This window comes from Taudactylus pleione, unplaced genomic scaffold (assembly GCF_031769625.1).
Source record: "Taudactylus pleione unplaced genomic scaffold, aTauple2 ptg000252l, whole genome shotgun sequence".
NCBI lineage: Eukaryota > Metazoa > Chordata > Amphibia > Anura > Myobatrachidae > Taudactylus > Taudactylus pleione.
The window spans coordinates 1496104-1522052 of NW_028284654.1; the positions used below are offsets into that span (position 1 = coordinate 1496104).

Consider the following 25949-nt stretch of genomic DNA (forward strand, 5'->3'; position numbering starts at 1 on the left):
AAATCTTTATTTTTGGTTGCAAACGTGGGGAAACAACTCAGAACCCTTGGCACAGTCCCCCAAAGGCCAAATCATGAAGAAAAGTAAAAAATAAGAACACACCAAAAGAGTACTTTCCTTTTTGGGGCGAAAAAGTAAAAAGTGGGGGGACAAGCATAAAAACTAGCAAAATAGACTTCTGGGGGTAAAAAATATAGTGGTCACTCACATCAGCTTAATGATATTGCACAGGTGCTTGTAAAGGGCGGGGTTTACACTGAACCACAGAAGAAAAGGGATATTCCCTCCAGCACACTGCAACAATATCAGTAAAAAATACTTGAACAATACATGATAATAGAAATTCAGAGGTATTAGTTACATACATTTGCAAATATATGATTAAGCGCCGGGCCAGCGTCAAGGCTAATCTATACCGGCGTCCCTAACATTCAGGGTTTCACTTCTGAGGCGCAGGGCACCCCAAAAGAGTCCAGCCAAGGACAATCCCCAGGGCATCACACGAAAAAGGGAAAGAAGGTGATAGTGAAGTGTAAAGTATAGATGTGTAAAGATAATCAATAAAGTGTTAATATAATAAGAAAGAATTAAAATTACATAAATAATAAACAAACAAATAGAAAGGTGATGAAAAAATATCTATGTGAATTAAGTGGTGATGCCCTGAAAAAGGCCCAGCCAGAGCAACTCCGGGGGCCCCACGCCCAAACGCTCACCCCAAAATAATAAATGCTGCATAATAGTAGCACCCACTCCGGGTCATATAATTACATATTAATGTACTGCATAATATCAGTACATATATAAATGTATAAGCCGAGAGCTGACTCACCTAGGATGTACCCCAGAAACCTCCAAATGGCACTATATGGACCAGCACATTCTCCCAATGCTGGCTCCTTTCATGCCTCTCAGAACTGCAAATAAAAAATATAGTGGTCGCTCATACCAGCTTAATGATATTGCACAGGTGCTTGTAAAGGGCGGGGTTTACATCGAACCACAGAAGAAAAGGGTATTCCCTCCAGCACACGGCAACAATATCAGCAAAAAATACTTGAACCCTACATGATAATAGAAATTCAGAGCTATTGGTTGCATACATTTGCAAATATATGATTAAGCGCCGGGCCAACGTCAAGGCTCCTCTATACCGGCGTCCCTAACATTCAGGGGTTCACGTCTGAGGCGCAGGGCACCCCAAAGGGGGGTCTGCAAGGATGAGTCCGGTGTTCTTGGGATTGCAGGTGCATGTAGCAGGTGCGCTTTGACATTTTTAAAAAGTTCATTTTAGAAACATTTAAATATGCTTGCACCCATTTTTTAGTACATCAAATTTGACGGGACTACTTATTTTCACCCAAAAAATACTGCTTTATGCCATTCTTCACCACTTTTGCATAGACGTTAATAAGAAGCTATTTAAACTACGTAAGTACTCCAAACACTTTTATTAGGGATATTAGTACACATCTACATTGATTCCCTATGTTAGTGCATCTTTTTTTGGGATACAGACTCACTTCCCCACATCTGACAGTACTTTCCGCCTGTTCCGCATTCGCCGATATCTGTTTCTCGCGTGGTTTGGAATTGAATAGAGCGAAAAGCGGGGACGCGCACGAAAAGTTTTCGCCTCTGAAACAGGCGAAGGAGGCGGAAAGTCGGAGAGGCGAAACCTTTCCGACTTTTCGCCTCTAATTGAATATGGGCCCAAATGTTACAGTGGAGAAGCTGATTTGTAGGTGCACTCCGTGCCATGTAATAGAGAGTGTCACACACGCACACACACACGTACCAGATGTAATAAGAATAGTTGAATTGAATGAAGGTTGGATAGGAGGCTGGCGTTTGAGACGTTTATACTTTGGCAATGTGCGCTGTTTTAGATTTGTGCTCATCTCCATGTACAGTACTTAGATGCACTTTGCTGCAGGGCCGTCTCCAGATAGGGGAGAATATTCATGCACCTAGGGCCTGATTAAAGACCACATGGACCTGAAAATGTTCAAGGGCCTATACTGAGAAGGGGAGGAGGTGTGGCCAGTGCAGTGTGGGTGTGGCCAGAGTCACTTGTGTGTGTACACCCTATACACTATCAGCCCCACTGTCTCCCTGAATACATATAAATAGAGAAATTGCTTAGTTTTGTGTGAAAACTATAAAATAAACTATTTTAATAGGTAATGATTTTTGACTGACCGTGTGGCCAGCTAGGGAGCTGGTTATTCTCATGTAGCCACGGTGATAGGCCTATTTTTATGTGGCGGGCTGGAGCTGCTGCCACCCCATTGTTAATCTGGCCCTGCCTGCACCAGGATGTGCGCAGTGAGGACCAGCTAGGCGCATTACTGTAAAATAAAGACAATTTGTGATACTCGTCCTGTGCTCTTTGTAAATGAGGCCCACGGTGTGCATATTATGAGAAAATTTGTTCTTCTCACAATATAGCTGCCATTGCAGTTAGTATACCGATATAAAAAATTAGGAAGTAATTACATTTTGTGTATTTATATAAAGTTACAATTTCAGTGGTGCTCTGCTATTATGTACAAGGTATGCAGCCGAAATACACGTACAGGTCATACAGTATCAGACCTTCCAACCTGACCCATTCCATTAAGGCCCCCATACATCAGCAATTGATAGCGGCAATTCTGCAATTTGCAAGCAATTGTGTATAAAAATCTTTCCCTTTTTCAATCAATTGTGGCAATTCTGCAGTCTGCAATCGACTGAATAAGGGAAAGATTTTTATACACAATCGATTGCAAATTGCAGAATTGCTGCAATCAATCTCTGATGTATGGGGGCCTTTAGTTTATGATTGCCGATACCTCTGATGAAACACCTGTCTCATCAATTACCTAGTTTAACACAGGTGATTGCAATCATACATTAGGTGAGAAGTCCAGGAGCATAGTGTTTTGTACCTAAAGGCCCCCATATATCAGCAATTTCTTCCGCATCAACGATGTGCAAATAGAAGCAGACCTGTCAGCTTCCGTAGAGAATCATTTGTGCTTTCATGCGCTGAGACCTCCCCAAAGAACCTGTTTTTTTTTTTTTTTTCATTTTTCAGTGGCAATTTTTCCTAAACAGGGGACCATGCACACGTACGTGCTCATTAAAAGTGGCCACACTTGCAGGATCAAGTGGGAAAGATGAAGTCAATCAAAAACATATTTTTCAAATAAAAAGCTGGTTGTATTGTATCAGCACGTTCCCTGGAATTGTTTCATGTAATACTGGGATTTAGTTAAAACAAAATCCTTTAAATGTTTATGGCTCATCACATATCAAGCCACTGATGGCTACTTGCCCCGAGCACTTTTATTTACTGTTAATTGTACCGTTTGTTCAGACATAAATGGAAGAAGTAATGAATTATAGGTGAAACAATGTACTTTTTGTGCTAGTATTTATCTCCAGTGTTTGAAGAATATAGATCAGCTACAGGTCTACCCTGTAATTAGCAGTTATTGGGTTAGATATTATGGTTCTGGATAAGCTATATCTCTCCAAGCTTCCGATACAGAGATGCCAGCCCTCCACTGCCCAATTACATCTGATTCATAACCAAACAAAGTTGACACATGTTTACTACTGAGGAATTTGGGACATCAAGGGCTAAGTCACAGTTTTACCACCCACAGAATAACGCGGTTGAAGTCAAACAGAGGTATAACTATATATATCTGTGCCTGATATTAACAGTATGCTACCCCAAGCAAAGGCACGCCTGCTTTTCTTTGACCAGAGTTTACTACTGTCCTATTGAAATAAATAAGTTTAACATAGAAGGTATCCAGACACAACATTTCCTGCTCTTATACAGGAAAAACAGAACAGGCAAACAATTCCCTCGTAACAGTCTGTAGGGGGAAATGTATCAATCCTTTTAAAGAGTGGAGAAATGGATAGGTTCACCATAGCAACCAATCAGTACATTCGATCAAATGATAGGTAGAGGCTGATTGGTTGCTATGGGCAAGTTCTCCACTTGACCACTTCTCTCATTATACATGTCCCTCTATTTTACTTTTCCTACACTTATTACATGAGGGCTTAAACAGCTGTGGAAACTCTACTTGGACACTATGCTGAGCTTTTCCGATCTTGCAGTAAAGTCGCTCCAAAACTCCTGGATTTATGCATGTAAAGCTCTCGTGTGGCACCACTCTTGTTATGGCTCTGCTATATAGGAGTTCGATGCCATTGACCGCTGCCTCTCCACCATCCTGGTTACTTCATCTCACGCTTGTATCCAAGATTTTGCCCGTGCCATCCCCCTTCACTGGAATGAGCTCCCTCGCTCCATCAGGCTCTGCCCGACCTTGAAACGTGCACTGAAAACTCACCTGTTCATCAAAGAATACCCTTCCGGTGGGGGGGCATGGCCTGGATGAGCTGGTTGTAGGCAGCTAATATCGCAGCTCCTAGGCCCTAATATCCGCTACAGCATCCTGACCCCTCTACCCGGTCCCTGGCACTTACCTTCTCCTTTGGTACTTACCACTGCCTGCTGCAGGAGTCCTTGGGTCAGTCTGTATGCGCTGGCTGCTGTGCTGCAGAAGATGAAGATCTCTCCCTGCAGCGTCTCCTCGTCGCGGGCGCCATCTTGTATCCGGTCCCCGGTCTCTGAGGCTGTTCCTGGCTCCGGCGCCTATCTCCTCTTTCCACCGGAGGGTGGCCTGGAGTGCTGGGGAGGTGAGGGTCCCTTCTTCATAGTAACCATAGCATCTTGCCTGCCGTCGCGGACCCGCGATTCCCGATCGCGGCTGCCATCTTGGATCCGGATCAAGCTGCTTTGGGGCTCCTGCCTTCAGTGCTGGGTGCAGCACTCTGCTGGTTAGTATCCTGGCCAGATCGGAGAGGTGGCTCATCTTCTCCCTGGATCTCTGGGGTCACTTGGGACATTATAAACCCTCCTCCTCCTGTACCCAGCTGCTGATCACCATCCTGTATTGATTTTCACTGTCTGCTGTTCCCTGCATCTGTCCTTGGGGTCCAGTAAAAATGGGTAAAAATTTCCAACAGTCAGCTGCTGTGCGGCTGGAGAGGTTCTCCCGTTCTGGAACCGGCGGGACTACGTGATCTAGCTCTTCAGGGACTCCGTCTCATTCTCAGCCCTCCTCTCCGCCTGCTCCTGAAGATTCTCCCTCGGAGCCTGAAATCACTATGCATTTAATGCAGGCAATTACCTCTTCAGAGAAAACGCTGTTTGGCAAGATTTCTGAAGTTCATGTGGAGCTTTCCCTTATCCGTCATGATATGCAGACGATGGGAGAACGTGTTGGTGAGACTCGTATGTCTACATTAGAGGATATTACTGCTCCGGTTGCGCGACGACTTACAACCTTGGAGTCCCAGATGGTGGCTTGTCGTACCAAAATCTCTGATATAGAGGGCCGACTTCGTAGAAATAACATCCGTTTTGTGGGTCTGCCCGAGAAGTCGGAGGGGTCTCAACCAGAGGCGTTCCTGGAAAAATAGTTGGTGGACACCTTTGGCCGAGATGATTTTACTGCCCACTTTGCAGCAGAAAGAGCGCACCGTATCCCTGGCAGGGCTCTGCCTCCTGGTGCCCCCCCCCGCACATTCATTGCCAAGATCCTGCATTTCAAGGACAGAGATTCGATTCTTCGTTTGGCTCGTCTATGTGGTCCTTTGGAATTTAATGGGAATCAGGTAGCAGTGTTCCCGGACTTTTCTATGGAGGTCCAGAAGTCTAGGTCCCAATTTATACAGAATAAACGTCGCTTACGTGATCTGGGCTTCTCCTACGCCATGTTGTTTCCTGCCCGTCTGCGTGTGGTGACTGATGGTCGATCTCATTTCTTTGATTCCCCACGTGAAGCTTCGTCGTGGTTGGATCTTAGGGGCCGTGGTGAAGATGCCCCTCCGGACTGACCTGGACTTATTATTCCGTGAGCTGTATTTGCTCTTTAGATAATCTAATGATTATTAGCTTTTGGAAGCTCTTTAATTGGTATTAGTGATGTGGTACCCGTTTATACAGTTATTTTAGGTGCTGGGTGCCAGGGAGGGCAATTCTTTTCTGGGCCTGGCTGATACTCCACCTTACGGCTGAGGTAAGAATTGCTCCCCCCCCTTCTATCTTACTCTTTATTATAACTAAATAAAATAAGGGGTTTATCGGGTATTTTGTTTTGGGGTTAGTAGTTGGTAGGTTAGGGATTTAGGTATATCTGGTTGGGGTGGATATACAGGTGGGATGCGGGTTTCTCTTCAGGGTTATTGTATGGGAATTTATTTTTTGTCTTTACTTTACGCCATTGCAATGTAATTTTCTAAACTATTATGTCTGTATTTATTTTATTCTTTACTGTGTTTTTTATTATGTAGTGCTGCCATGTCTCGCTGGTCGCCCCCTGCTGTGATGTTTGTATCTCCTCTTCCCCCTGATGTGTGGCTAACCCCATGACGTCTACTAGTTTAGGTTCCCCTCTCCAAATTCTCTCTTGGAATGTCCGGGGCCTCAATGATAGGGTTAAGCGCTCCTTAGTATTGACTAAAGTTAAAAAAGCTCAGGCTGATATTGGCCCTCATTCAGAGCCGTACGCTCTGAGCAGAGCGCACGCTCTGCATGAGGGCCGGGCTCCTTTTTCATGGAGCGTCCTCCTGGACGCTCGTATAGCTGTGGGTCACCACCCACAGGCTATACGAGCGTGCATTTTGATGGCCGCGATGGTCGTGGCCATCGCGACCATCGAAATTGCGAGCCGGAGCCTGCGGTTGAGGTTTTCAACCGCAAGCTCCGGAGTGATTTTGGCTCTATCAGAGCCAAAATCACTCCCACTGACATCACTAGTGATGTCAGTGGGCCGGCTTCTGACGGGAGGCGTTCCCGTGGGAACGCCCCCGTCAGGGAGGCACGCCCCCGGCACGCCCACCAAAGGGGGCGTGCTGTCAATCAACATTGACAGCACGCCCCCTTTGATCGGACACAACGAGCGAAGGAAAGTCCTTCGCTCGTCGTGTCTGGCGCATGCGCACGACGGAGCTCCCTCCGTCGTGCGCATGCTCAGTGCAGACCATCGACCCACTTGCGAGCGTACAGCCGCTCGCGAGTGGGTCTGAATCAGGCCCATTATTTGTTTGATGGAAACACACTTGATGGGTGGGAAAGTCTTGGCCTTGCGTAAACCTTGGATAGGCTGGGCTGGGCTTATCACTCCACACACTCCTTGTATTCCAGAAGTGTGTCAGTCCTTGTTCGTAGATCCCTAAGTTTTGTGCTGGATGATGTTAGAGTGGACCCCTTGGGTAGATATGTCTTTATACGGGCTTCTATTCACTCCTCCCCATTCCATATTCTTGCAGTTTATGTTCCCCCTCCTTATACTAGTGAGGTTCTGAAACAGTCTGCTGAATTTATTTCTTTATCCCCTGATTCCCCGGTTATTTGTGTCAGGGATTTTAATAACTAAATCCTGCCCTAGATAGGTGGCGTGAAAGTTCGAGTGTGTCTGGCCCCTCCCCTCATTCTTTTGCCAATTTGGTGGATGAGCTTGGGCTGGTGGATATTTGGCTGGTTCGGCATCCTTGCTTGGCTCGGTACTCTTGCTTTTCAACCTCTCATCATTCCTTTTCTAGGTTTGATCTTGCTCTGATATCCGGGATGCTGGTTCCGCAGGTTGTGGAGGTGGAGTACCGATCCCAAGGTGTGTCGGGTCATGCCCCTTTAACACTGACTATTGATATTACTGCTCCACGAGGTCACTCTTTTTGGAAATGTAATCCTTTCTGGCTTACATTAATGGGTGCAGGCTCGGAATTGGAATCCCAATGGGCTAATTTTTCGCTGAGAACACTGGTTCTGTTTCCTCTGACATTTTGTGGGATGCCTTTAAGGCTGTCTTGAGAGGCTCTTTAATTGGTAGGGTGATAAGTATTAAAACTTTTCATAAAAAAAAAAAAAAGAGTCTGTGCTGGAAAATAGTTGTACTTTGTTGGAACAGAGATATCTGTTTTCGGGTTCTATTACTGCTAGATCCTCATATATGGAGGCTGCTAAACTTTTATCTGATTTCCTCTTAGATAAGTCCAGAAGACATCTGCTATTTGCTAGGCATAGTCACTATTCAGATTCGGATAAATCTGGGGCTTTTCTGGCGTATCTTTCTAGAGAGGTCCGACCCACCACAGTTGTAGCTCAAATTCGGGACTCCCTGGGTAATCTACACTCCTCTACACCAGCTATTACGAAGGTGTTTTATGAATATTTTGCTAGTCTTTATTGTTCTCAGGCCCACTATACTTTAGTTGAATTATTTGAATATTTGGGACATGTATCCCTCCCATCTATTTCCCAGGATAGCAGAGCATTTCTTGACTCCCCATTTACTGTAGAGGAAGTTGGGGTTGCTGTTTCTTCATTTCCGGGAGGTAAGGCCCCAGGAGTAGATGGGATTCCCATTGAAATTTATAAGAAACATGCACTTTTCTTTTTCCCAGACTTCTTAACCTTTTTAATGAACTGTGTGACCTAGGTACTCTTCCCTGTTCTATGTCAGAGGCCATTATTGTTATGATCCCTAAAACTGGCAAAGATCCCCTTGATCCTGGCTTTTATCGCCCGATCTCTCTCCTCTCTACGGATATTAAAATATTGGCTAAAATGCTTGCACTTAGGCTTAGTAAGGTAATTGGTGAGGTGGTGCATCCCGACCAGACTGGTTTTATGCCAGGGAAGTCTACCTCCAAAACCTTAGGAGATTATATTCGATTTTACAGCTAGCGGATTCTGTGGATGACGGGGCTGTGGTGGTGTCCTTGGATGCCGCCAGAGCCTTTGACTCTGTAGAGTGGCACTATCTTTGGGAGATCCTGTTTCGTTTTGGGATGGGACCTAGATTTATAGCCTGTGTTAAATTACTATATTCCTCCCCTTTAGGGCGGATTTGTATTAATGGATATATTTCTCCTTCTTTTCGCCTCTCTAGAGGTACTAGACAGGGATGTCCTCTTTCCCCAACTCTCTTTGCCCTAGCCATCGAGCCTTTGGCGTGTCTTATCAAAAGTCATCCCAGAATACGGGGAATTCAAATACAACAAAGGGTCGACAAGGTAGCTCTTTATGCAGATGACATGCTGCTATTCTTGTCTGATGCATCAGAGTCTTTAATCGGCCTTCTCTCTGTGGTAGATTCTTTTGGACGATTTTCTGGGCTGCGCATTAATTGGGACAAATCTTGCATTCTTCCTGTTCATGGTCCTTCTACTCCTGTTAGTGCTGTGAGTACTCCTTTGGAGTGGACCTCCAGGTTTAAATATATGGGAATTTGGGTAACATCATCTATGTCGGATTTTGTCCCACTTAATGTTCAGCCACAAATTGACTTCTTAAAATCCAAGCTGCACGTTTGGAATAAACTTCCCTTGACTGTCACGGGTCGGGTGAATTTGGTAAAAATGATTGTTCTCCCCAAATTTTTGTACGTTTTTCAGCAGGCCCCTGTTTATATTTCTCCTCACATATTTAGATTGATAGATAGTTATATCTCCTCTTCAGTTTGGGCAGAGAAACGTCCTCGAATAAAACTTAATACTCTATGTAGACCCAGAGAGTTGGGTGGCCTGGCATTACCGAATTTCCGCCTTTATTATTTGGCTTCACAATTGGTTCATCTACAGGGGTGGGTGTTGGGTGAGGGGAGCCGGGATCTACCTACTTTCTTGGTACATACTGTTTCTAGAAGGTGTTCCCCTTTGCAATTATTACTCGATGACAGGTGCCCTACTTGGGGAGTTCCATTGGTCACACAGGCTCATAAGTTGTGGAAACAGGCCCGTACATTAGTGGAGGCAGAAGGTATCGATCCTGATTTGTCTTTATGGCATTCTTTGGCTCTTAGAGAGCTGGCCCTATTAGATTGTAGCTCTTTCTGGTCTAGAAGAGTTATGAATTACCTTGACAAGCAAATATTTTGCCTCCAGGACCCATCATTAGCAACTGAAACATTCACCACTGATTACTGCTTTGCAAACCAGCAAACAGGGGACGTGTATTCCAATTGTCTCCACAGGTCATTGCACTTCTAGTTCATTTCCCACCCTCTGTCTCTGTGGCAATTAAGGCCCAGATTTATCAATGAGTGATAATCTTGTTATCACTCGTTACTAATCTTGAATGGTTCTCCAACCAATCCGCTCCTAACTGTCATTTTTCAAACACATGCAGTTAGGAGCTGATTGGTCGGAGCACCATTTAAGATTAGTAACGAGTGATAACAAGAATATCACTCATTGATAAATCTGGGCCTAATTTCCCATTCTATCTTGCAGCCACGCTCCAATTCCCCCCTCCCCATGTAATTTATTTCCTACTGAGCCCCTCATAACGAGAGTAATAACCCTTTTACACCGGAGCTAAAACTCGGGTTTTTGAAGGGTTAACCCGGGCAGCTCCCTGGTGTAAAAGGGCAGAGAGTTGGATCGCCGGGTCGAGTAAACCGTGAAACCCTGCTGTGAGAACAGCGCACTCCGGGTCACGATGACCTGGAATGCGCTGCTAGCTGGCCGATTGGTCCGGCTTCAGTGGCGCTTGGAGATGACGTCATCTCCATGCGACCACTTTTACTCCGCAAAAGCCGGGTCTATGCAGACCCGACTGCGGTGTGAGCGGCGCTGACTCGGGAATATCTCGAGTCGGCGCCGGCAAAATTCCGGGTCTGATCCGGATAGGAACTTTGGCCCTGATTCAGAGCCGGACGCTCTGACCAGAGCGCTCGCTCTGAATCAGGGCCCACCTCCATAAATATGGAGCGTCCTCCTGGACACTCGTATAGCTGTGGGTCACCACCCACAGCCTATACGAGCGTGCAGGATGATGGTCGCGATGGTCTTGACCATCGCGACCATCGCCAGTGCGAGCTGAAGCCTGCGGTTGAGTTTCTCAACCGCAAGGCCAGGAGTGATTTTGGCTCTATCAGAGCCAAAATCACTCCCACTGACATCACTAGTGATGTCAGTGGGGCCGGCTTCTGACGGTAGGCGTTCCCTTGGGAACGCCTCCGTCTGGCAGGCACGCCCCCGGCACGCCCACCAAAGGGGGCGTGCTGTCAATCAACATCGACAGCACGCCCCCTTTGATCAGACATGCGCTGTGCACACCATCGACCCACTTGCCAGCGGACAGCCGCTCGCGAGTGGGTCTGAATCAGGCCCTTTGTTCCAACTCCGGGTTAGACCCGGAATTTAGATGGAAAAGGGGTATTAGTAATACCAGAGCCAATGCAAATAAATAAGACTAAAGTTAATTTATACCCCTTTTACACCAGAGCAAAAACCTGGGTTTTTTCTGGGTCTACCCGGGTCACAGCTCAGTGTAAAAGGGTCCCTGAAAAATAACCCAGGTTAAGTGACCCAGCAATCCAACCCAGGTAGCTACCAGGGTTGGACCCAGGATGGACCCGGGTAATGCTGCAGTGTAAACGGTGCAACCTGGGTTATCTGACCTGGGTCATGCCTAAAATGAGCTGATTGGTGGTTGTGGAGCAGTCACCTCCCACTTTTTATGACCTCACAGGTTTAGCAGGGCAGACCTGAGTTCAGTGTGAACAGGGCTGACCTGGGAATAACCCAGATCGAAGGTGCACTGTAAATGGGTCTGACCTGGGTCTGACCAAGGTTGGAACCATATCCAAAAAACCAGGTCGGACCTGGGTTTTTGGTGGAAAAGAGGTATTATAGTATCAGTTTATTTATTAATTGATACTATATTAATACCGCATGCTCACACACATACACACTAGGGTTAATTTGTGTTGGGCGCTAATTAACCTACCAGTATATTTTTGAAGTGTGGAAGGAAACCGGAGTACCTGGAGGAAACCCACACAAGCACAGGGAGAATATACAAACTCCACACAGTTAGGGCTATAGTGGGAATCGAACCCACGACCTCAGTGCTGTGAGGCAGTAATGCTAACTATTACCTCGTCTGTGCTGTATTATTATTATTATTGTGCATTGTTAAAGTATTTAAAACATATAGCCATCCATCTGTCTAAAATATAAAAAGTCTGCCTGTTTTTGTTTTTTTTCAACAAAGGTTGCGAGACATGGGTGCGGCAGTTTTGCTAATTATGTTAAGTGAATGTTTTATGTCTTAACAACTGCACATCTGCAATTAGGCATTACCCAGATTTTTTTCTTTATTTATTAACAATTGGTAACTAACTACAGTGTTTCAATGACTTTCATTAATAATATACATAAAATAATTGAAGTACAGTATTTATACATGATGACAGTTAATTTTGGTTAAAATTTACATTTAATTTATTTGTGGATCAGAGAAAAGGGATGAACATGGCAAAATGACAATGGGCCTGCCTTTCTGTACTTTTCTCACCTCTGATCCCCCCCTCCAGCATCAAGTAAGTCTCGCACCCCCAACACATCACTGTAAACAGCCAGTAGATTTGCAAGGGAATCGGTATGATTTATTTATGATTGGAATCCTGACAGCGGCTGCCCGACATGGATGAAAATCCCGATCGTCCCTAAGGTAAGTATAGACTAACTTAATTCCCTCCCCTAACCCTACTTAGGGGTGCCTAACCCTAACCTTCCCCCCCCCAGTGCTTAACCCTTATCCCCCCTCTAAGTGCCTACCCCTAACCTTCTCCCCAGTGCCTAACCTTAATCTCCCCTCAAAGTGCCTAAACCTACCCCCCCTTCCCTGCCGCCTAAACCTAAGTCCTCCGGGGGGGTGCCTAACCCTAACGCTCCCTCCCCCTAGCCAAACCCTAACCTCCCGGGGGGGGTGCCTAACCCTAAGTCCCCACCGGGGGCCCTAACCCTCCCCCCCTGCGGCTGTCCGCGCCCGGCATCCCTTCGATCGGGATGCCGGGCGCCGGTCAAATGACAGGCGTCTAGATTTAGACGCCTGTCATTTAACCCCCGCCGGGATAAAGCAGTCGGGAAGCCGGCTGTCGGGATTAGGTCCGCCAGTTTCCCGACTGCATACCATTTGCAAGCTTCTATTACATTAATGGAAGCCAAACTTTACTACTGTCACAACTGCATACTGTATGTTCCTTTTTATCATGCGTACATATTATAATCTCCACATACTGTATACTAACGACAGATGCTATGTAATCTTTAGATAGATATGCATGTTATTGCCTAGCACAGCATGACTAAAGTGGAAGTCAGTAATTTATTGTAAGTTGACGTCAGACACAAGGAGATTGTCTTCAGGAATGTAGTATTTAATTGTCCAGAATTTATTAAGGAAGTTGCAAAGACAAGAATCATTGTGACAACTGTATTTATTTAGGGTTTATGTTAAGATAAGGACAATTTATCCCAGGAAAACGTAAAAAATGTTGTAGTGAAGTCATTAACGTCGGTGGATGTGGTTTCTTAACTCTGGTAATTCATCTACTGTACCTCTAGTCAGGTTGGAAACATGTCATCAAGGCCCCCATACATCAGCAATTGATTTCGGCAATCGTGCAATTTGCAATCGATTGTGTATAAATATCTTTCCCTTTTTCAATCGATTGTGGCAATTCTGCAATCTGCAATCGATTGAAAAAGGGAAAGACTTTTATACACAATCGATTGCAAATTGCACGATTGCTGCAATCAATTGCTGATGTATGGGGGCCTTTACTCTGAGCCGAGTAGGCACATAAGGCCCCCATACATCAGAGATGGATTGCAGCAATCGTGCAATTTGTAATCGATTGTGTATAAAAATCTGCAATGCATGGGCTTCACAGATCGCAGATTGCAACCAAAAAGTGATTGGAATTGTTTAGTCAGATTGTCCAACATGTTGGATTTCACAGATAGATTGGGGCAGTAAATTGCTAGTGTATGGACATGATCAGCCTTTCAAGATTGCCAGATCTGTGTTTGCTGCAATCAATCTGCAAATCACTGAAAAAGATCTGTAGTGTATGGGCGCAGGTTGCTCGATTGGGAAATCCTAAGATCGGGCAATAAATCTTCAAATTGTTCAGATGTGGTTTTCAGATTGCTGATGTATGGGGGCCTTTAGCGTTGGGCTGCTGGTATTGGAGATTGCAGAGGGATTAAAGAAGTATCTTCAGTTCTGGTTGGAGTTCTGTTTCAATACCAAATTCTGCTCGCCGGGGTTGTGTATTTGGGTCCCTGATACTTGTAATGGTCTAGTGATGCGTAAATTGGTGGCACTATAAAAACAAATGATGATATAGGTAATAATATAGTAATAATAATGATAAAATACCAGTCACAGGAAGGTTTACCAAAAACCAACCACTTACAGCCACCGGATGCTCCAGGCATTGTTGTAATCACCGGCGATTGTGGCCCCGCCCCATGTGACATCACACAGAGGGGCGTGGCCTGCACCGGGCCCGCGACTCATGTTATATTTATCAAAATGGCCCTCGGCAGAAATAAGGTTCCCCACCCCTGATATAGAGAAAGCCTAGAAGGGAAATATCTGCTTTAGACATCTCACTTTTATTGATAATTACAGTTTTTTGGGGCTGTGCATTTTTTTTTTTTTTTTGTTCTTGAATTCTGCTCTATAATAATAAATATCTTGCTTTGCCTACTCTAAGTCCTGTTGTCAATATAAAACATGTTTACTTGGACTGTAGGCACTTTCTACTTTCATACGACACCACTGTGTATCTATGTTATGTCACTAAGGACCCCAGATGCTTGGCCATACAACAGCGTGTAGCATGGTTTTCTGTTTAAGAGGGGGGAAAAAATGACTGGACTGAAAACGTGACAGCAGCGGATGAAATAACAACCCCGCAGCTCGGATGCTCGTTGTGTAAAGCAGAAACGTCTCTTACAATATGTAGATATTAGCACACTTGAGACTTCTGCATTTTAATGGGGCTGATCGCAATGGTGTGACGGAAGCTTGGAGCTCACTTGGCAGTTGAGTTCCAAACATTGTTTAATAGAGAGAATAATAATAATAATAATATACTAAAGGGAATGTCCACTCAAATCATATAAAACATTTGTGAAGTGTTTTTCGGTTTGTAAAACCATTATCTAATTTGCCATCTTATATATGTCATGTTATTTATTTGCCAGTTTCTTTCTCTTTGGGGGATATGTACTAAGCCTTGGAAAGAGATAAAATGGAGATAAAGTACCAGCCAATCAGATCCTAACTCAGTTTGAAAAATGACAGGAGCTGATAGGTTGGTACTTTATCTCTCTCCGCTTTATCACACTTTAAGGCTTAGTACATCTGCCCCCCTCCCGTCTCGTTGAAACTGGCAACCAGCAATCACATTGTGCGCTGATTGTGAATATGATCTGTCTTTTCTTAGACATCATGTATAGATTATAAAGATGTTGTTCCTAATTAAAAAGTTGAATTATAACTTTGAATTAATGATCGCTATTAGCAGATACGGTTCAGTGCTTTGCCTGAACGTTTGAATTAGTTTTGCCTCAGAAGTAACAGACATTGTGCAAAGTAAAAAGTGATTTATCCCAGAAGTTAGTCGGTATAAGACGTACTCTGTGTACAAAACGTTGCAAACTAGGGGGCATGGCGTTGCTCCTTAGGAGCGTATTTTCCAGGAGGACTCAATTATATTTTTGCCACTCAAAAAAAAAAAAAATTCTATTCTATTAGATATTTCTAGAATGTTATGTGACACAAACTCCTATTTGAATTAGGAAAAGATAATATGTACACAATTGGCATCAGAATAATTGACCTTGATATAACCTGAGTTCATATAATATTATATTAATATTATATTAACTTTTGTTTTTTTTTTAAACCCGTATTATATTAATTGGTCAGCAGTGGCGTAACTAGGGTATTTGGAGCCCAGGGCAAATTTGAAAAGGGAGCCCCCCCCAAACATCCAGTAAAAAAATGGGCGTGGTCACTTAAAAATGGGGTGTGTCAACATGACACACCCCTTTATTTTCAGGCTGAACATTCCTATCCATATGCTCCTTAACCCCAGTAGTACCATTTATACAGTACCCCCAGTATGCAGTTGTGGTCCCTCTTATGCAGGCCCATAGTAGTGCCCCTTATACAGTATCCCCAGTAGTGGTCCAACTTATACAGCCCCCAATTAGTTCCCCTTACTCAGTACTCCCAGTAGTGGCCCCCCCAAATGCAGTGCCCCACGTAGTGTTCCCCCTTATGCAGTGCCCCCAGTAGCAGTCCCGACAATGCAGTGCGCCCAGTAGCGGTATCCCCTTATGCAGTGCCCTTTATATGGTGCCCCCAGCAGTAGTCCCCCCTCCCTCAAGCAGTTTTCTCAGTAGTGGTCCCCTTATGCAGGCACCCTGTAGTGATCCCCCCTATCCAGTGCCCCCTGTAGTGGCCCTTCCTATTATTGCCCCCAGTAGTGGTCCCCCGAGTACAGTGCCTCTTGTAGTAGGCCCCTTTTATAATGCCCCCAGTGGTAGTTCCCCCCAAGTAATAGTCCCCAGTAGTAGCCACCCCTCCCCCTGTAGAGGTCCCCTCAGTAGTAGCCACCCCTCCCCCAGTAGAGGTCCCCCCGGTAGTAGCCACCCCTCTCCCAGTAGAGGTCCCTCCAGTAGTAGCCACCCCCCTCCCCCGTTGTGCAGATAGGTTTAAAATATATATATATATATAAAAATATACTTACCTGAATCTCTGGTCCTGGTCCTGCTCGCGACGCCGCTCCCGCCCGGACTGGCGCGCTCAGCATTATGGGACAGATGTCATGACGTCAGTCCCATTACCCACTGCAGGAGCCGGACGGAAGTCCGGCTCTTGCAGTGGGTGCTGCAGCAGTCAATGAGAGTCTATCTGACTCTCATTGGCTGCTGTTTAACACACGCATCGCCGCCAGCGCTGGCGGCGATGCGTGTGTTATGCACAGCCTGAGCCCGCCTCCTGGCACTATTGGGCAAGCGCTCATGGGGAGGGAACGGGCTCAGGCGTGCAGCACAGGACCGGCGCTGGAAGCCTAGCGCCGGTCCTGTGTAAATGTGTAGCGCTGACCACACTCATTGCAGTCGGCGCTACACTGGCTAACTAGGGCGGGCCGGTACCGTGGCCGGCGGCGCCCCCCCGCGCCGCCGGTCCAACGGCGCACAGGGCACGCACCCCGCTCGCCCTGCCCTAGTTACGCCACTGTCAGTTCGTGCAACCATTGTACCATGGATGAGCTCAACATACCCAATCGAGTCTGATCCATTTTGCTTTCATTAAGACTAAGGCCCTGATCAGGGGCGTTTCTAGAGAGGAGGGGGCCCGTGTGCAGTCTCCGATACGGGCCCCCTCCTCTCTGCCCGGCAGCCGGCAGCACGCTGAGCTGTGCGCGGCCAGCGCCAGAGTTATAGACTCTGGGCACTAGAGTGCGCCCAGAGTCTATAGACTATGCGCAGGTCACCAGGAAAATGTCCGCGGTGGCCATTTTCCCTGTACTGCGCATGCACAAACGACGGGAAAATGACCGCCGCGGCCCTATTCCAGTTGTTTTTTCAGCGCCGGACTCCCGCACCGACGTGGGACTCCGGAGAGGTAAGTAACCTTATGGGTGCAGGGTGTGCGGTGTGAGGCCCCCCTGGACCCAGGGGCCCATGTGCCCCGCACACCCTGCACCCATTATAGATACGCCCCTAGCCCTGATTCAGCAAGGATCGCAGTTGCTAATACACACGCAATTGGGTCGATTGTTGCGTACTGCGTCTGCGTACACATCTCAGTGTGCGTGCGCGAACCAGTCACTGCGATCGGGACTGCGATCTCAGTGACTACGCAGACCCATTGCAGAGTGATTGACATGAAGTGCCATTTGGGGGTGGTGACTGGGGGGGGGGTGGTCGGGGAGACGCAGGCATGCCAGTGCATTTGAACGCTGTTGTCTGGGCGTGCATAAATTAACCACTGCGATCCCTTACGCAGCCTGAGGCCTCCTAGCATGCGAGAAGGTTAGCAATTTCTTCCTCATCTATTTCTGACTATAGCGCCTCATTTATCAACGAGTTATATCATTCACAACGAGTGATAAAACTAATTGTGTATGATAAACGGTGCTCCTGCCAATCAGCTCCTGTCATCTGTTTGACAAATGACAGTTGGGAGCTGATTGGCTGGAGCACCATTTACCGCACACAAACTTGAAAGTTGATAAATTAGCCCTTAAGCTGGGGATGTTAATCTAATGAACAGTTGCAGACACGTCTGGAATGGCCATTTGGCAATTGTGGCAAATGAGGGAGATGGGCAATGGCCTGATGAGCCCGTCCGGCCGTCTTGATGCCTGGCCGAGCAGCTCAGACTCCATTTTGGGTAGCTAGTCCTCGCGGAGGAGTGCACACGGGAAGCGCTTCCTACTGTAAGCCCCAGTCAGAACCCTGGTTGCAGGTCATTAGCATTTTAAACCCAGGAGTATAAAATATTACCTGAAGCATTTGAGTTGACATTTTAAATTTTTCTCTATCATTCCAGTGAACGCCATGTACATGGGCAGCCAAGAAATGATGAAGGTCATGGAAAGGGATAGTGAGACCATCAAACAGAATTTAAGCAAGGTAATATTTTACTTCATTGTATTTATATATTTACTATATACTATACTATAGCTGATGTCTGACAGACATATCGGCCTTAGAAGTCATCAGAAATGGTGGCATTTGTTTTGTTGGGACGTGAAGCGTGGCCAAACCTCTCTGGATCGCAACCAATCCGATGCCTCCATCTGTGACACCGAACACCGCTCTTACAAACTTCTGCCATCGGAGCCATCAGCATTTAAAGCAAGGGAGTCTAGCACTCCTTTAAAAAGACAAATCTAATTATATTAATATACACGCACACACTCTCAATTGGCACTTTATTATGTAGGCCTGCTCGCTAATGCAGATAATCAACTCAATGGAGAAAATCATGGAAATACTGTATGGTCAAGAGGTTCAGTTGTTGTTCAAACTAAACATCAGCATGGGGATACAATGTGATCTAAGTGACTTTGACCCAGGGAATGATTGCTGGTGTCAGACGGTTTGGTTGCAGTGTCTTAGGAACTGCTGATTCGCAGGGGCTTTCATGCACAAAATAAAAAACATCCAGTGTGCAGCAGCTCTGTGGGCAAACCATTCCTTCTTAATGAGGTCAGTGACTACCCAGGCTGGTTCTAGCTGTAATAATCAGTTGTTATAATTTATATCAACAAGGAGCGCAAAAAAATAGACTTTAAATCATTTAATAAAATATATAACAAAACATAATAATTTAAAAAGTTTCAAATACAAATTCGCATGTGATACAAATCAATAGTATACCTCTCAAATATATCTCTATAGAAGTAGATGCAATAAATTTCGTATAAATATAGAGTATTAATTTTCCACTCTGTCCATATCCATTTAAAAAGAAGTGAGCATAGAGTCCTGTATATGCAAACTTCCAATAGCTGGAGAAAATAAATGGTTCAATTATATCTCTGTAGGAGTATAATATCCCTGTAGGAGTATAATGTATAATTCACTCTCCCAGGGAGTGTTTTTTCTTTTCACAAGTAGCGCTTACCGCTCCTTTAGTGTGCAGTCTGTCGGGGTCGCAATCACCCCAACGCCTCTCTGTAGTGTTACCAGCTGATGGTATGCGGCGGCGTCCGTCTCTGATCACGCAATATATAATCTCTCTGGGCTGCAATCACCCCACTGCCTCTCTGCAATCGTGACCAGCTAGTGGTATATGGCGGTGTCGATCTCCTGTGAAGGACGGACCAGTTTCTCCACCTGCTTACTAGCAGGAAAATGCAGGTTGCTACAATGAGCTCCAGCAGACAAAGTAGGACAGGTAGAATCAAGCTTCCTTTAAATTTCCCTTAACATGTTTCTCTGCTGTTCCACAATAGCGATTCCTTCAGAAGACACTTGCCTGTTTTTACCTTCTGAAGAAACCGCTATTGTGGAACAGCGGAGAAACATGTTTGGGGAAATTTAAAGGAAGCTGGAGATTCAGGCAAACACAGGGGGGTTTCCAGGGCAGTGCTAGGTTCTTCTGCTGCTCCCCCAAACTCCCGGAGTTGCTCCCATGCTCTGGAATGGTGCCGACATTTGAAATAAAAACATTCAGCTCAGGCAGGATGGCCCTACTGCCGCATCTAATGGGTTACTGTGATCGCTAGTCCTTTTATATAGCGGTATTATGACATAAGCCGGACTTTGTATGACACATATATCTGGTTAAGTGATAATTATGTCCTCTTCATGGACTGGCCACACTCACTCTAAAATCAGGCATTTGGAAACCCCCCTCTAGAAATCCTGAGTTTGCTCCTGAAGTCAGCAACAACTGACTAGCTAAACTGTATGTTATTACATGAACTAGCCATCCTCATTAGTCTGATTCATCTTTCCATTACTCTCTATTGATAATTATTATATAATCATTCTACTTAATATAAAGATTGCTTATAATCTAAATTATTTGAAATACATATTTCAATGTAAAGAAATATGCAAACAATAAAAATATATATATCATATCTATCTATCTATCTATCTATCTATCTATCTATCTATCTATCTATCTATCTATCTCATATCCATCTTTCTATCTCATATCCATCTATATATCTCATATCTATCTATCTATCTATCTGTCTATCTATCTCATATCTATCTATCTCATATCCATCTTTCTATCTCATATCCATCTATCTATTTCATAGGCAAACGCAGGGGGGGTTCCGTCTGCCTGGAAACCCCCCTCCCCAGCCCTCACCATGACCACAATAGAAATAGTAATATAACAGAATTTTACTAGTGCTGCATTTTATTCTCAGTATCACAAATGAGATAATTAGAACCACCTGTGGATCTTTTAACATGTATCAGCCACTGATATATAACCTGTGTACCAACTAGGAGATCTGGAAAATATGTACTGTTAGGGATGTGCTGCTATAAAGCCCAATATGTATATATATGTCCAGGGCAGTGCTAGGTTATTCTGCTGCTCCCCTGGACTTGCTCTTATGCTCTGGAATGGTGCCCACATCTAAAATAAAAACATTCAGCTCAGGCAGGATGGCCCTACTGCCGCATATAATGGCTTACTGTGATCACTGGTCCTGTATATGCTGGGATTATTACACACAATACACTTTGTATGACGCATATTAAAGCTGTTTAAGTACTAATTATGCCCTCTTCATAGACTGGCCACACTCACTGTAAATTCAAGCATTTGGAAACCCCCCTCTAGAAATCCTGAGTTTGCCACTGTATCTATCTATCTATCTATCTATCTATCTCATATCTATCGACCTACCTATCTACACAAACACCAAGAGGGCACTTATAGTGTAGCAGATTATTTATACCTGGCCAAATGACATAAGATAAATAGGTATTGTGCGTACTGTACATCACATGTTCTTTATATATAGCTTATCTGGATGACTGTGCAATCTATTCTCCACTTCAGAGAGCAATCTTCAAATTCAGGTAACATATTCCTCTTTTGGTTTCTTACACACTTTTCCAAAATGGGATGTGCGTAACTGCAGCTGTACTACCCTAAACGACACACGCACCTACCCGAGATCGCACCCAATTGTGGACTTGCATCTAAAGCTGGGTACACAGCAGACAGTATGTCGTCCGATCCCGCAGACGGGGCGACACATCGGGTACATCGTCTAGTGTGTACCCATGATAAGTGTGCTCCAGTGGGTCGCTAGCGACATTGCCCGTCGCCCCGCCAGCAGGGCCGATGGGGGATGTTGCTAACGATGTCATACTGCATACTGCAGCATGACACGACTCCCCCCCCCCCCTCCCCCATCGGACCTGGCATCGGCAAGTGTGTATACACTTGCCACATGCAGGGTCCCTTTGCTGGCGATGTTGTGCTGGGTACACATTGTGTAGTGTGTGCCCAGCTTTACATCTGTTGCTTCTGGTGGTCAGTTATATGCTGGAAGAACTTAATTTTAATGTAAGAGTATTTGAGCTGTTTTTATCTTGGTATTATACTAATGACACCAGAATTTTCCTGGCAGTACTCTGAGCCCTAGGAGTACTGGAGTGTTGGGTTGCGTAGCGGGTGTGTAAGTGGCAGTTAGTACACACAGTTGGCCACTTAACTAGGTTTCAGGTTTATTAACCAGGTAGAATACAGGTGGCTTTAGACACAGGGTTAAACAGGTTATGTTAGATGCAGCCTGGAGTGATTGGGATTGCTGGGCATTGTAGTACAGCAGATGGTAATGGAGCATACACCCTGGTGGAGTGTAGGGAAACCTTTGGGCCTTGCATGGCTCTATAGCTGAAGAGAGTCTCAGGGGCACATCCATGCAGTAACTACGCCAAAGTAGAAAGACGCACAGAGAAGCCGCGCATGCGCAGTATAAACACGTCAGAGTTCTGACAGCCGCAGCGGGTTCTAGAAACCGCCGACCCTTCCTAAGTGGATGGAGGCAGCGCTGAGCACTCCTCATCCAACTAAATTACACAAAGAAAGGCCTCATGGTGTGTTTTTTTGGGTTCTTTTGGTTAAAGGGTTTCTTTTTAGAACTTGACGTTTCAGTGTGGAAGAAACGAAAAGAGGAATATGTTACCTGAATTTGAAGATTGCTCTCTGAAGTTGGGGAATAGAATCCACAGTCATCCAGATATGCTATACATAAAGAATCTGTGATGTATGCACAATACCTATTTACTGTATCTTATGTCATTTCACTGAGTTTAAGTAATCTACACTATAAGCCCCCTCTTGGATACATACAGAGATATTAGACAGATAGATATGAGATTGAGCAGTGGTCAGGGAACAGGGGTAAATTACCCCACATGGGGTAAAAATGAAATTCCTGGGGGTAATGGACGGACAGCCGGGCATGTATATGAATCATTCTATAATATAGAATGATTCATATGCATGCCCGGCTGTGCCGCAGGGAGGCTCTAAGCCGGATGCCCGCTGAGATGTTATTACCAGCAGGCGCCCGGCTCCTTCCCTGCAGCGCTGCGTTACCCTGAGGCTGGAGTTCTCTTCTGAACTCCAGCTTCCAGCTCTCTCCATTCGCACTATAGGAGAGACGTCATGACGTCTCTCCCATAGTTCCAAGGAGCAGCTGGGCGGACAGGACGGCGGCGGATGCAGGAGCGGGGATTAAAGTAAGTGGGGTTTTTTTGGTTTTTTTTGTACAAGTGGCACTACAGGGGCATTATATGGGGGCACTACTACAGGGGCATATCTATGGGGGCACTACTACTGGGGCATTATATGGGGGCACTACTACAGGGGCATTATATGGGGCACTACTACAGGGGCATTATATGGGGGCACTGCTACAGGGGCATAACTATGGGGGCACTACTACAGGGGCATTATATGGGGGCACTACTATATGATTTCCTTCCTTTCAAATCAAGGGGGTAATGTTGGCGTATCTAAATATATTTTGGGGTAAAAGGTAAAAAAAGGTCCCTGACCCCTGAGATAGATAGATAGATAGATAGATAGATAGATAGATAGATAGCTATGAGATAGATAGATAGATAGATAGATAGATAGATAGCTATGAGATACCTGTATATAGATATAAGATATGAGAGATAGATAGATAGATAGATAGATAGATAGATAGATAGATAGATAGATATGAGACAGATGGATAGATATGAGATACCTGTAGATAGATATAAGATATATAGATAGATAGATATGAGACAGATAGATAGATATGAGATAGATATGAGACAGATAGATAGATATGAGAGATATAAGATATATAGAAATGAGAGATAGATAGATAGATAGATAGATAGATAGATAGATATGAGATACCTGTAGATAGATATAAGATAGATAGATATGAGACAGATAGATAGATAGATAGATAGATATGAGACATATTTATAGATATGAGATACCTGTAGATAGATATAAGATATATAGATATGATAGATAGACAGATAGATATGATACAGATAGAAAGATATGAGGTAGATACATACATAGATATTGGATAGATATATATGAGATAGATAGATAGATAGATAGATATGAGGTAGATAGATATATAGATAGATATGAGATATATAGATAGATATGAGACAATGAGGTAGATAGATAGATAGATATGAGACAGATAGATAGATTGATAGATAGATATGAGATACCTGTAGATAGATATAAGATATATAGATATGAGAGATAGATAGATAGATAGATATGAGATTTGTTGATAGATAGTGTCGAAGCTGGAATTTTGCGAATGGCCTCCTAAGCGCCATTTTAGATAAACTCACACTTTAGTACATGTGGCGATATTACTATTAGCATCATGCGATTGCATCTGTGACCATCGCCATAAGTTACGGCGATTCATCAAAAGCCCATTTCATGACTTGACGTAGTTTGGGTGCTCTGGATAAAGTGTGTATATTATTATAATTCCCCTAAAGGATATATTTCAGAAATGGCTGTACAGTATGTCAAAATACGATTGCATTAGCTAAACAGAGCAAATGGCCACGTGACAACTAGCCTGTGTAGACAAGCTTCATAGACATAACGTCTGCTCTCACTCCAGGTGGCCCTGCTCGAATACAGCAAGAGGGTCGTTTGTAACACCTTACATTAGCAGGCTCCCTACAATAAAATACCTTCAAAGCCAAGAGTGTTATCTGAGGTTTGTGTCTTGTAGCTGTGCTAATTTGCATTTACACAAGAACCTGGGAGAACAAAGACCAGTATTTTTGAGCCTGAAAAGGGTGGGGGCTGCTGGGGCATGAGCAAGGCATGGAACTATAAGGCTCAGCATTCCACACTGCTATGTGTTCACTTAGTTTAAGTGAGATTTAAGTGCACCATTTCTCATACACACATTAATACGCACAATTGCACATATTAGCGAATGCATAAGATCCTGTATGAAAACGCTGATTATTAGCTTCATGCGCACGCATCTGCCCCAAGTTAACTAGCGTCTTTACATCACACCCCACATACTTACACATTACATATTCACATAAAAGGTTTAATAAGCTTTAAAGTATAAGATTTAAGTTTGTTCATTTTGCATAAATGCTGTGAAATAAAGATTATTTGATAACTAAGGTTTTATACATGATAAGTAAGCCGTGATTGGCATTGTTCTGATGCGTACTCTTTCAACAGTATTCCGGTACCATCGGTGTGGAGATCACATCATGCATTCTCAACTTGTGGACCGCAGAGACTTCAAGCAACAAAATGTACATTATATGAACAACTGTTAGGATGTTGCATGAGGCAGGAAACCAGAGACCCCCAGTTGTTAGAGGCTGGGTTGTGTCTATTTGAATCAACCTGTTAAATGCCTTGTAACATATGCCCTCTCCTTTAGGACCAATGGTATTAGCAACAAACTTCTCTATTGTGTTGTTTATTTCTGGGGGGTATAAATATGTGTGCTCTGACCCTGGGTTCCTAGTTTTTGTGCTGAATGCTGATTGACGAGGGGTTTCTTGCTGATGCCTAACATCTGGACCAGAGAGTGCTGCGTATGTATAATTGTACTTGGGTCTGTATAATCTATTTGCGCTAAGATTATATGAGGATCATAGTGTGTAACTGCTGTACTTTTACTTGAATAATACTTTGTGCTTTGGAACCACAGATTCTAGGTCTGGAGTCTTTATTTACTGTATGACTGCGTACGCAAATTAGCGTCATCCTTAGAGGTTTATAGGTAGGATATTAGAAGGCATAGGCAGGGGTATATAGAGGTTCAAAGGTAGAATCCTTAGTTGGGGGCTCATCGTGAAGTCATTTACCTACTCACACGGCGCATACGGTTATCGATATCTCAGCAAAGGGTGGAGTGGCCACATGCAGGGTTTACCTGCAACCGCTTTGTGCTGAAAGATCGCTATCCGTTTTCGTGTGAGCCAAGGAAGCTGACTAGAATCCAGGGACAAGAGAGGAAAAAGTTTGTTTTCCTTTG

At 44.6% G+C, this 25949-nt stretch overlaps 1 protein-coding gene across 1 annotated transcript in view; it reads left to right on the top strand.

Moving 5' to 3' along the window:
• The window catches only part of LDAH (lipid droplet associated hydrolase), a 248684-nt gene that overhangs the window by 187488 nt on the left and 35247 nt on the right, over positions 1 to 25949 (top strand). The window contains exon 6 of the mRNA XM_088480275.1: positions 18452 to 18534. Within this exon, the coding sequence (XP_088336401.1) occupies positions 18452 to 18534 (83 nt within the window). The remainder of the gene's footprint in view (positions 1 to 18451; positions 18535 to 25949) is intronic.